We start from the raw sequence: 12,721 nt of genomic DNA, 5'->3' as shown, positions 1-12,721 counted from the left end.
AGTTGTTTATAGTGGTTTTGTTTTGTTGTTAATTTTTTGAAAACCCACTGCAGTGGCTTGCAATACCTAAGCCTCTCTAGTGAATGTCATTGAAGAACTGTGGCCTTAGTTCAGTCTACAGAAGAATTTTACTTGGTGTTGAATGACCAAATTTAGTGTGCTTTTAGTAGATTTCGGGTGCCTTTTTAAAGATCTTGCAGCATATTTTAAAAATATCTGCACTGGCCAACACTTCAGTGTTCAGCCATGTAGGTTTCTTATCTTTTCTTCTGTTAGAGCCAGGATTAATACTTGGGAGTCACAGTTTCAAGTTCAGACTCAGTGTTTATTAATTCTTATCTATAGCACAGTCTCACGAGTTGTGAGCTCTAGCTAACAAGGTAGATAATGGCTCAGTCTCTAACTCCTTCCAAGGTCCTTTAGGCATAAATTATCCAATAACAAGATGACACCTGTACTATTTTTTCTTTTAACCCAATAACCAAACACCCGTGGTCTGCAATGTGGACTTTTTCACCCAAATACAACACATCACCCAAACCCATGAAGAGGAAGGTGAAAGAAGAACTTAGCCTACACCCTAAACCCTTCATCTTACTTTATGTATCTTACTATATGCTAAAACCTTAAATTCTAAGTTTTGCACCCTGTGATATGACACACTTCTATTCAAACCATACATCCACAATCCCAGTGCTGTCACTCAGTTTTGGAAGCTTTTTCCATGGCCTCAGGTCAAATGCAGTGTTTGCTTGAGGGTCAGTGCCTGCCAGCACAGAAAGCCCAAGACTCTCATCTTCCAGGGTTCCAGCACAGCCAAGCAGCAGCGGCCTGGTGCTCTTTGGAAAGCTTTTTGTTTTCCCAGGTACTGGACCTAGTCAAGCAGAGCCTGTAGCACTGGGTAATCTGATCATTTAAAAATGTTGTGCTGGATTTTTAACCTGAATCATTGTACAACTTTATTTTTTAAAAAAGGTAACATTTGGGATGTTAGTTGCTGTTTTTTTAACAAGGAGCCTAGCCATAAACTTGTACTGACTTACCCAGATTATTAGAAAGCTTAAAAAAATTTAGACTTTTAAGATAGCTGCTTGTACTTCTAAATTTTCCTTAAACTAAACACAGGTTCCTATGAGTTTTACTTTTTGTTTTCCTCCTGTTTTTGCAGATGGTCAGTGGGATTTGACAAACTATCACCTCTTGGACCTGGGCCGGCCGCACCACTCGATCCGGTGCATGACAGTGGTACATGACAAGGTCTGGTGTGGCTACAGGAACAAAATCTATGTGGTTCAACCAAAGGCCATGAAAATAGAGGTAAGTTCCAATGGTGATTAAAATAATCAAATGTTGTGTTTTAATGCTGCAGCTCAGACTCCAGAGTAACTCCAGAAACACCTGGTTTCATCAGAATGGAAACAGGCTACCTAGCAAATTTGTTTTATGAAATAGTTGTTTTGGAAGACTTAAAGCTATGATGAGACAGTTCTCACTTATTGAAACCAGTTTTTGGGACATTTAGTTCTGCACTTCTAGCTGGCCAGAAACTGGAAAGTGTCCTTGTGCAGTGCTTGTAAGGCCAGCTCCCACCTTATTCTGTGTGCTTTCTTTTGTTCTCCACCCAGATGCAGAGGTTTGTGTTAATTTGGAATGTACTCTCCTTCCAGTTAGAGAATAGTTTATGCAAAGTGTGGGAGCTGGTGTTTTATCTGCAATGTTTAGTCTGTCATCTCAAGAGCAGAAAGTGGTTAAGGTTTCTGCAAGCCTTGAGCAGTGTAAGTGCTTCAGCTCCTGATAATTGGCCTGAGCCATGGGCCAGGCCTTTGAGGGTGACTGCTCAGCTCTTCTGAAAATATTAATCACCCAATAATTACTTGGTTTTGTGAGAAAGACTAAATATATATGGGAAAACTGGAATGAAGTTCATATAAAAATGAAATGGATTGTTTTGCTGGTGGATAGTGTATATTTTGTACAGGTGAGGTTGTTTATGAGAGTCAGTCATGATGGAACAAGCAAGCAAGAGACTTTTTGGGCACATGTACCTTGTGTTGTGGCAGCAAGATCTCAGACCATAAAGGCTCCAGGTTCAAAGGAGACAGAAGCTGGAGCAGGCTGGGATGAGATGTGTAAATGAGGACAGAGTAGGAAATTACAGCTTTGAGATCACACTCGTGGAAAGGAATCAGCAATTTTAGAGCATCACATGCTGTTTGTAACTGAGCTAAACTCTGTCTGTGATCTTGCAAATCAGAGGGCTGTGCTTGATTTAAAATTACCAGTTTGTGTGAGTAACAAGAGGAACCTTTCTTACCCTTCCCTTTGTTTTACCTTCTGATTTGAACCCCGATGTTTTGTAGAAGTCCTTTGATGCCCACCCAAGGAGGGAGAGCCAAGTGAGGCAGCTGGCGTGGGTGGGGGACGGGGTGTGGGTGTCCATCCGCCTGGACTCCACGCTGCGCCTGTACCACGCGCACACCTACCAGCACCTGCAGGACGTGGACATTGAGCCCTACGTCAGCAAGATGCTCGGTAAGTGCCCAGGAAAAGCTGCTGTGCCCTTGCTGTCTGCAGCTCCCTTTTCCTGCTGGGGGTCAGGCAGCTCTCCCTGCAGATTTGGGGTAAGGGTGGGTGGAAAGGCAAGTTAAAATCAGTTTGTGAGCACTTGAATCTGGAAGTGGAAGCCTAAGTCAGACTGTGAAGTGTGGTGGAGGAGGTGGGTCATTTGTTAGAGTCAATTTGTTACAGTCTATTGACCTTACCTGCTGTGTAAAGTGTCCTTAAAAACTCAGAACTAATGAGGAAAATGGGGGTTGAGTTGGGCAGGCACCACAGAGACACTACAATCTTTCTCTTTTTCTACACTGATACATTTTTTAATAGCTAAAAATGGGAAGAATCTATTACCTGTCTGGAAAAATTGCCTCTTTTTTCAAAAAAAACCCCTCAAAATAGCACATTTTTATTGCTGTTGAACCTAGTAAACTTTCTGAATTTTTTTCATTAATGTCTGTGTAAGAGCAGTTTGACCGCCTACAATACACAACAAATACAGGTAATTAGGCTCTGGGAAATCCTTCACAAGTCACTGCTGTGCATTGCACATGGCTGGTCAGCCTTCTGCTCCCCTCATCATGCTAACAAATGAGAAATTAATTTTAATGGATGAGAAACCATTATCTTATCTCTAAACTCACCTTTTGTTTGTTTTAAAAGCTGGTAAGCCCCAAAAGATTTTACTGTGCAGTATTAAGGAGCTCTTGTACTTTTTTGCTTTCTCATAGCTAATGTTAGATTCTTGCAGTATAGGTTCTCAATTTAATTTACAGTGTTGTAGCCTTCTAGGTTATCTTTACAACTTAAATGTGCTACTCTACTTTGTTTCTTTCAGAAGTGGGAGGGAATTACTTGTCTTTTTGATCTGGGAGTTGGATTTAAGATTCTGTGTTGTAGAACTAAAGTTATTCTTGCTCATAATTTTTGATGAAAAGCATCTTTTGTTTTTAGGTACTGGTAAACTGGGATTCTCATTTGTGAGAATCACAGCACTTATGGTGTCTTGTAATCGTTTATGGGTAGGAACAGGAAATGGTGTCATCATCTCCATTCCATTAACAGAAAGTAAGTAAAATATCAATGAATAGCACTGTGCAATATGCTGTAGGCATGAATAAAAAGAGTATTAAACACCATTCAGATGCTTGCTAATGGACAGAAAACTTCACTGCCAGGTCTGATTCCTTAAGGTTTGTAACAGATCAGGCCTGTGTGATGTTTAGCACCTAAATCTGTGTATGTGGTTACAACTACTCTGAGAAAAGAACACATCTCCAGGATCTCCTGTAGTGCCATTTGAGCAGAGTTGGCCTGAGTCAAAGGGACACTTCAAAGCCTTAGAGGTGTTCTGAGCACTAGCAGCACTGATAGAACTTTATTGCTTACATGGAACATCATTAGGTTTCAAATTAATGTTATTTTTGATTGCCATATATTCACAAAGTAGATTTTTGATTTGGGCACATTGGTGTTGTTACTAATACAATTTGAATGTTAGTTCTTGAGACTTCATCCCAAAGTGGGTATAAAGGGCTGGAACAGAAGTAGCACAGACTGCTTTAAAGGACACATTCAGAGTTACAGGAGCTGTAAACACATTCTGCAAACAGGGCACTAACATCCAGATCAAATTCCAATCATGTAAATCTCCGTTTTTGCTTAATAAAAGACCACAGACTCTTGTCATAGGCTGAAACTAATTGAGGACATTTGAATCTGAGGAGAAAGGAACAGCTCAAGGGCAAACCAGATCTTAAATAGGTAAAGCTTGGGAAGAGTCATTGGGAAGAATTTCAGTGTAAATTGATTCATTTAAACAATAAAAAAAACCCTCAACACCTGTGCCTGAGACTAATGTTATAACAGGTGGACAGAAGTTTCAGAAAATAAAATGCAGACCTCTGATAGTCCTAATTGTACTGTTGTTACCCAGAAAATAGTGCAGTCTGAAGGTGAAGTTTCAGGGTGATTTAATAGTGAAAACTCTTCATGTTGTATCTTCTTTGTTGAACAGCAAACACATGCATTGTTTCTCATATTGTTCCATTGCATTGTCCATCCATTCAGTAATTGTCTTTTTTTGCCTTGCATGAATGTACTAAGGAAGGACAGACTTCCTGTCATGGATTTTGAGACACTTTAAATCATGCTTTCAAAAATTATAGCTCTTAATTTGCATTAAGCTTAATTTACTATTTCCAGAGGAGTTTGTTTTAAACCAGGAGTGGACATGAAGAAATCCCTATTAAAGCTGTTCAGTTTGATTTCAGTTCTGTTGGTTGGTTGTGGGCCAGAACAGCCTTTTGGGGGTAGCCTGATAGTGGGGCTGAGAACCCTGGTGAGAAATAGGAATGGTTTTTAAAAGCAGTCACATCCTTGCATGAGCAGTGGCATCTCTCACTCCCCTGGGTCTCAGTAGCAGGGTGGTAGATGATGTTCCAAAAGGGTACTTGAAATCAGTAATTTTGTATTACTGTGGAGCCTCCTGCCAAGAAAAGAGAGAAAGGGGAAACATTGCTAATCAGTAATAAACTTTAAAATATGTGACAGTGTTTTTGTGGTCTATTTTGTACTGAAACTTCTATAATAAGTTGCTGTTCTTTGTGACTTTTGATTGAATCTTCTGTAATTAAATATCTATTGGTTTCTTTAGGAGCCAAAATTTTAAGCTCTACCTTATCAAAAACCAAAATATGAGTGGTGGGTTCTCATTAATCCTTCTCCTCTACTGTCGTACCTATCCATTTCCCCTTTCCTCCTTTCTCACTAGCTGTAATCCTCCACCAGGGACGTTTACTGGGGCTGCGGGGTAAGTGCAGATCCTGAACCAAAACCTCTTTTCAGGCTTCTAATAGCCACTCTGAGGCTGTTTCCCACTCCTTATAGATTTACCCTTTGTATGTTCCTAAATGTTTTTCCACTTGCAGTTACTGCATTGCAGCAGTTTTATGTTTGCTAAATGGCCACCAATCTGCTCAGCAGTTTAGCATTATCATCTGTGTTGCAGCTGAACTCTCATACAGACTGTTTTTCTTCCAGCCAATGTGATACCACATCTTATAACTTTGTCATTAATCCACATCATTTGCTGTCTTGTTACCAATCACCGTTTCTTTCACTACTTTGATAGTCTTTGGAATGGAGATGGCTTGTATGTCTAGCATGAGTACTTCTTTGGTTTAATGTATTTTAAAACTTCTCAGTAAAATCTAGATGTAGAATGATAATAGTGTAGCTCTTTCATGCCCACAGGTGGCTGTTTCTAGAGAATTTTTGCTGGCAAGGGCATACATTTTGATTAGTTTGAATGAAACTGTAATTACATGTTTAAGTATGTGGAATTTGCTCATACTGTAACACATTAGAGGTACTTATTTTCTATGAAAGATACAGTCCTGTCACAAATCATTTTTTCCCAAAAGTAGGATATTGAAATTTGGTGTTTATGCTAGACTAATAAGAATCCTGCTCCATTTTCTGATGTACTTAAAATAACGAAGCATGCAATCTTTTTCTTTCCAGCTCTATCTTGAATTGGCATTGCTGCCCTCCTGTTTCATTTTTATCTAAGTTGGCTTTAGCTTTTAGATGGTACCCATAAGGTTTCTTAACAAATAACCACTTCAGCAATTTGTGTTTTGAAGTAGAAAACAACTCCTCTTCTTTTACAGCCAATAAATCAGCAGCAGGCTCTGGAAACCGTCCGGGGAGTGTGATCCGTGTGTATGGAGATGAGCACAGTGACAAAGTAACCCCAGGGACATTCATCCCCTACTGTTCCATGGCACACGCACAGCTCTGCTTCCACGGCCACCGGGATGCTGTGAAATTCTTTGTTGCAGTTCCAGGTGAGGATTTGTTACCATCTTCAAAAGGGTTTTCATTTGTTCGGGTTGTATGTTCGGTTGTTTGTTCTGTTGTTTTTTCCTTCATTCACTTAGTTAAACACAGTGTTTAGACAAAGACTGCTAGAGTATGAATTGATACTTTCAGAAACAATGTATTGGATTTTAATTACAACACTTGTCTGATTGCTAAGTACAGCCCTGTTTAATGGGAGGGAGCGGGCTTGATCACAAGCAAGGACTTTGCTTCCTTCTGTGAAAAAGGTGCTGTGCTAAGTGAAAACTCACCTGTTAGAAGGCACTCAGGTGATTTAGGCATTGCCATCTGATGACCAAGCACAGAAGGTTTTACTCTGAGATAAGGCATAAAAAATGTTCTGTTTTTCACCCAGGTCAGGTTGTTTGCCCTCAGAGTAGTGGTGGAACAGATCTAACAGCTGATAAACAAGCCCAAGAGTCCTTGAACCAGTGTCCCTTAAAATCAATGTTGGTGATAAGCGGTGGAGAAGGATACATTGACTTCAGAATGGGTAAGAAATCTGAGCTTTAAATGAGTCATACTTCATACTGAAAGGGTATTAACCCCATAATAACTGCTGCTGTAATTGCAATGAGTGCATTTGTGTGGTCAGTATATACAGTCTTTACCATATATATACATATATATACCATATATACAGTCTTTACCACTGCAGGGGTAGAAGTATTTTTATTCTGACACACACCTTCAGCTTCTCCTCCTCCTCCCAGTAACCCATGACCTTTGGGATCACTGTATGAGAATGTTTATTTGAAACTCTGCCTTGGAGTCATGTACCACCTGCCTGTTTAGGCTTTCAGTCTTTCTTTGGCAGGTTAATCTTCTGTCTCAAACTGCTGGAAAACATGTCCTTGGTTACTTAAATATGCAGACTGAGTGAAAACAAGTCGTGTTAAGTGAAGAATGCTCAGTGTAAAATTTACTCATTTTTGAGTAGGAAGGAATGAAGTAGATTACTTATCTCTGCATGCCCATCGTATTTGATCACTGCCTTTCTTGGATAGCACTTTTGCATGATGTAGCCCACAAAAGAGTTCTTGTGTAAACATGTATTCTCTTTTTTAATTTAACTCTTTGAGGAAATAGTGAGAAATGTTGTGATTCTGTGCTTATAATCTGCAGCTTGAGACCTCGACAAAAAGTGCATAAAAAGGTGTCACAACTCTTAGATCTACTTTTGACCTTTTGCCTAAATCTGTCTATAGTCTTTCAAATACAACCAAACAGCAGAACAACCCACACAAACCATTACAAAGGAGATCCCAGGAAGGCCATCCCAAGTCCTGTCATGCCACCAATCAATGACAAGCAGGATCCTGGGGTGGCTGTGTTGGGTTTCTGTGGGAGGCAGGGCTGGAGGCAGTTCTGTGCCACAGTGCAGGGAGGGCTGAGGTGCTGCAGTCACTCCAGGGCAGCTGGAACAGCCACACTGCAAATGCCCGTTCTGCTGTCCCTGTGGCACGATGGCAAAGCCATGAGCTGAGTGCCAGGGCTGCCTGAGCCCAGCCTGTGCCACAGGAGCCCAGAAAACTGGGCAAGAGCAATTCGGGGCTGCTCTGTGTTTAGCTCCCTCAGCCCTCCAAAGAAGTCTAACCAGAACACCAGCCCAAACTTGATTTGGCACCTTCCTGAAGTTGCAGGTCAGTTCCTGTTTCCTCTGGTTAAAGTGACCTCCTGGACTGATGGTCCTGGCTGTCCCTGTGCAGTTCAGTGTCACCTTTGGTCCCAGTCAGCTACTGTCACCCAGGGTTCAGGTGCAGCTACAAAACTGCTCTTCTCTTTGAAGAGCAGTAATGGAGAATATGCTCAAGACTGTCTTTGCCACTGTGGGCAGAGTTGTGACAAGCTGGAATAACTGGAACAGGAGGAAGGAGTGGGAAAGTTTGACCATAGACACAAATGATGTCTCCCATGTGTTCAATTACAGGTTATTTATGTTTGGGTTTGCCCTTGAACACTTTTTAGTGGCAAAACCATCTCTGTGTCTGCCTGGTAGTTTGCAGATTAGGCCTCTCTACATTAAAGAGTTATAAGCAATCAAAAAAAGTACAATATGGATATTTACAAAAGTACCATTATTTTTTGGGCTAGAGCTAAAGAATATGGCCAGCAGAACGCTGGGCTCTGAAATAATTATGCAACACACTCTGTTTACATTCACAGATCTTAATATGTTTTTATATCAGCATATGGCAACACTGTCTTTTTAGTGTTTTTCTTGTCTTGCTGCATGTGGTGTTGATGCTTGTTCTGGTTATTGACTGCCTCAAACAACATTTTTTCCCAGGTGATGAAGGAGGAGAATCTGAACTTCTGGGAGAAGCTCTACCACTTGAACCTTCTGTAGCCAAAGCTGAGAGGAGTCACTTGATAGTGTGGCAAGTCATGTGTGGCAGTGAGTGAGGCTGTAGGATGCAGTTGGAGACCTTAAAATGACAGGGGGGGAGGGAGGGGAAAAAAGAAAAAAAAAAAGCTTCTGCATGTTTTTTTTATTTTGTGAACCTGTTTCACTACATGATGTTGAAGCATTTCTTTGCTGTTTAACTTTATATTGCAAATCTGTCATACCTTTAGCTATACAGGAATTAGCTTGTGCTGTTTTACTGCACCCATGTTAAATGGAACAGTGTGAGGAAATCAGATGTTTCTCCAGCTGGTGTGCACACCACAGTGAGCAGCTGAGACAGTTTTACTGTACCACAGCAATCTCATGTGTTCACTTCTTTGGTAGTCTCACTTGAGTTCAGCTTTGTTCCAACTGAGCTTCATTTCACTGTATAATGCATTGGGTGAAACAGCAAAGTTATTCCCAGAGTATGAAAAAGATTGACAAATTAAAAGATGGATTATTAAGACTCATTCAAATACTCGGTGAGGGCTAAAGCAAATTGTATATTTCAGCTTTTGTTTTCAAACTTGGAAAATCTTGCTCATATAGTCTACACAGTTTAATTTGTTACATTCTTCAGAATTTGTGGGGAGAAAGAGGAGGCTGTATAGGAATTAAAATGAAAATATTTAAATAAAATTGTATTTTCACTACTGAACCTTCAAGTTTGAGAACTGCTGCTCTCGGTAATGAGCAATTTTTGAGCATAATGTTTTTCCATCTCCCTGACATGGAACAACTCTGTTTGCAAAGGGTATCCTTAGATCGATATAAATTGGAAAATAACTGTAAAATTCTCAAACGGGGGATATGTTTTGTTCTTTTCTTGTCTTAACTCCTTATGTCCTAAGCATTTAGAATGATTTTCTCTGCCTAGCTGGTCAAACTCATAAGGCACTATGTGTGTGAAGGTTGGAGACCTCAATCAGAGCATGAGAAAAGACTGAGAGTGTACAGGAAAAAATTCTGCTCAAGTGAGATTGTAAAGGAAGGGTAGTTCCAGATAATTAGGTACAAAATGTATTTTTTTGTAGCTCCACACCCTGATTTAGTAAAAAAAATAAATAATGTAGCAACAATATTATCAGGTAACACAAAGACAGAGAAAATTACTGAAAGTCAGGAGACTAATATTAGGCTGACATTCTGTCTACTCACCATCGTTTTTTTTAATCATAAATGTGAGTTTATGACTGTCTTCCTTTTACATTGAAATTTCTGCTTTAGTATCAGACTTAGGTTAAACACTTCATGATTTCTGGACTTCAGAAGGTTTAAAAATTCAGATTTGCTCTTTAATTTAGTCTCTGGAAAGTAAAAGTTTTGAGGGGTTTTAATAAACATCCAGCATTTACCCCCAAACAGCTGGAGCTGTTCAGATTAGCAGAGCAATTTAGTAACTTGATTATGTGAGAGAACTGAACAGTTTCAGAGGAGTAAATATAGAAACACTTTTTTAAAACTGCCTAAACATTTTTATGTAATAGGACAGTTCTGGTCTATCAGGCAAACATGTGTTTATATATTTTCTTAATTTTTTAAATGAACACATTTAGCTAAGGTCTATTGTGTAAATATATATTTAGGCAGCTTTTTCAAATGCATATCATAGCTGATAAACCAGAAAATCTCCATTCAGGTCTATTGGTTAGATTTATATGTACAAATACTTTTTAAGCGACATATTTTGTACACAGCTGTTCCACTCGTAAATATGTATTTAGGACATGAACTATGTAGTAAAAATCCTTATTAAAGATGTTTAATACCTTGCTAGTATTTTTCTCTTCAGAATGCCAAAAGCAATGAGAGCATGTTGTTCATAATTTGCTTTCCATATTCATCTTGAATGTCTCTCTTTGGCTTAAATATAAAGTCTGGAAGCTTATTAAAAATTATACAAATACCAATTATACAGAAATAACCTGAGTCAATACTCTAAGACCTATTTTAAACTTATAGGCATGTATGCTGAACATGAAGCACATCTGAATTAACTAATGGGTTTGGATGTCTTAAGAAAAATGCTGTCTAAACTTTTACTGTTGTGCTGAATCTTCACTGTGAGTGGTGCAGTTTCATTGCTTTTCCTGCCATTTTCTTGAATTATTTTTTTTTCTCTTTGGAAAACAGTCTCCAAAGTTTTTTTTTTACTCACTGGTAATTGTCACATTTTCATGTTCTCAGCAAAAAAAAGCGCACAATTCTGTTCCTTGGTTCTGTGTAGGATTTAATTTGTTGTTAGAGATGAGCTGTTTTCTCTGAGTGGCGTTACTGCTCCAGCTGGAGCTGTGCAACCTGGCAAGTGTGTACCTGGTCTTTTGCCAAATGGAGCTGGCCCACAGTGCCATTTTAGTCACCCCAGTGGGCCAGCCCTTGCAAATTTTTCAGAGAATGATTGATTGCTTCTGTCCAAAAGTCGAAGGGGTTTAAAGCAGACAGTAGCTGAACTGTGTAGCACTATGGGTGTAGATAAAGGCATGTGCACTTCTCTGTATTTCTCATTTAAAAACTTTATCCCCTGTCCTAAGGTACAGTAGATTAACTGGGTTCCTGTTGCCATCACAGTGTGCTGGGCTGTATAAACTCCCCTTAAGGTCACTTGGAAAGGTGAATAAAGCATGCAAACTCCAGGCACTGGGATGACAACACACGCTCAACTCCGTCTCAAGAATGCGTTTATGCATTACACTCATGATTAAAGCATCATATAAATAGGAGCTAATCTTTTGATAGCTACAGCTTGTTAATAGTTTGGAAACATTTGGAGCACAAAATATGCAGCACATGACTTGCCTGGGTAGGGATGTTTGCATGGTGAGGGTGAGGCTGCATCATCCATTCCTTGGGAAGGTTTTCCTGTGCTGGATAGGATCGAGGTGACAGAGCGTAGACACTTTATCATAGGCTGCCTTAGTAACAAACAAATGTTAAATCTGTTTTATTATACTAACTGTTCTAAAGAACGTGTGTCCTTAAAAAATGCTGTGTAACTGAATATTTATTTCCATGTGAGTATTATAAAAATTACCAAAGGATTAAACCTGATTTAGCACTCTGTAAATGGCCCTGTTGAGGCAGGCCTTGTGAAGGCCTGCTCTGTAAAACGAGGCACGGTAAACTCAAATACAGTTCTTCTTTAGGGAAATTAAATGTTCTTTTCTAACAGGGTTATGCCATATTGTAACAACCTATATTGCACCTCAAAGCATTTTTCTATACACTAAATGTCTCTCCCACCCTCTAACAAGATTAAGTTTCCTTTATTAATTTTGTTGATGCACATTTCTCAATCTTTTAAACATATATTTTAAACATTTTATGGTCTGTAATTTTTGACAGTTTTGTCTGTTGGACACTTATGCTGAATTTTACTTGCCTCTGTAATCTGAGATGGATTCTACAGCGTTAAACTTGCTGTCTGTTAAAACTTGAGGCTTCTTTTCTGTGAGCAGAAGAGCTCATATAGCAGTGTAGTTATTTCAGTATTTATTTCTATTATTGAATCCATGAGGTTCAGAATGTAACTTTGTACATGAAATATATATAAATATGTATATGAAACATGCATTGGGTGAGTGTGTTCTTTGTTAATCTCATGTTCATTTTGCAGAGTTCTGGTGCTGTCAGAAGACACAAGGATGTGTTTGAGTCAGTCCAGGACTGGCGTTATCCTGCTCTCTCACAGTGGGCCCAGACAAAAGCTGTGAAGAAAAGCTGTGATATCTGTGCCTCTCTTAAGATACAGATCTGGAGGAGATCTGCTCAATGCAGCTCAGATCAAATAGATGCTGACACTGAGATTTATTTTCGAAATTGTTTTAACACAGATTCATCAGAGCTCAAATGCTCTCTGGTGACTTCCTCAGCAAAGGAAATTGTGTTTTTAAG

At 39.4% G+C, this 12,721-nt stretch overlaps 1 protein-coding gene across 4 annotated transcripts in view; it reads left to right on the top strand.

Annotated features, from left to right (window-relative positions):
* The window catches only part of SPAG9 (sperm associated antigen 9), a 65,178-nt gene extending 52,780 nt beyond the window's left edge, over nt 1–12,398 (top strand). For 2 of the 4 annotated variants that reach the window (XM_063408983.1, XM_063408985.1), the window contains 7 exons: nt 1,169–1,317; nt 2,361–2,532; nt 3,508–3,621; nt 5,327–5,365; nt 6,228–6,404; nt 6,794–6,931; nt 8,729–12,398. In XM_063408983.1, coding sequence (XP_063265053.1) covers nt 1,169–1,317; nt 2,361–2,532; nt 3,508–3,621; nt 5,327–5,365; nt 6,228–6,404; nt 6,794–6,931; nt 8,729–8,844 — 905 coding nt within the window. In that variant the 3' untranslated portion in view covers nt 8,845–12,398. The remainder of the gene's footprint in view (nt 1–1,168; nt 1,318–2,360; nt 2,533–3,507; nt 3,622–5,326; nt 5,366–6,227; nt 6,405–6,793; nt 6,932–8,728) is intronic. The other 2 variants (XM_063408984.1, XM_063408986.1) reach the window with 1 other exon arrangement.
* The last annotated feature ends 323 nt before the right edge of the window (nt 12,399–12,721 follow it).

The sequence above is a fragment of the Prinia subflava genome, chromosome 12, assembly GCF_021018805.1.
Source record: "Prinia subflava isolate CZ2003 ecotype Zambia chromosome 12, Cam_Psub_1.2, whole genome shotgun sequence".
NCBI lineage: Eukaryota > Metazoa > Chordata > Aves > Passeriformes > Cisticolidae > Prinia > Prinia subflava.
Note: the sequence above shows the minus strand (reverse complement) of the source record. Positions and strands in the feature narration are given on the sequence as shown.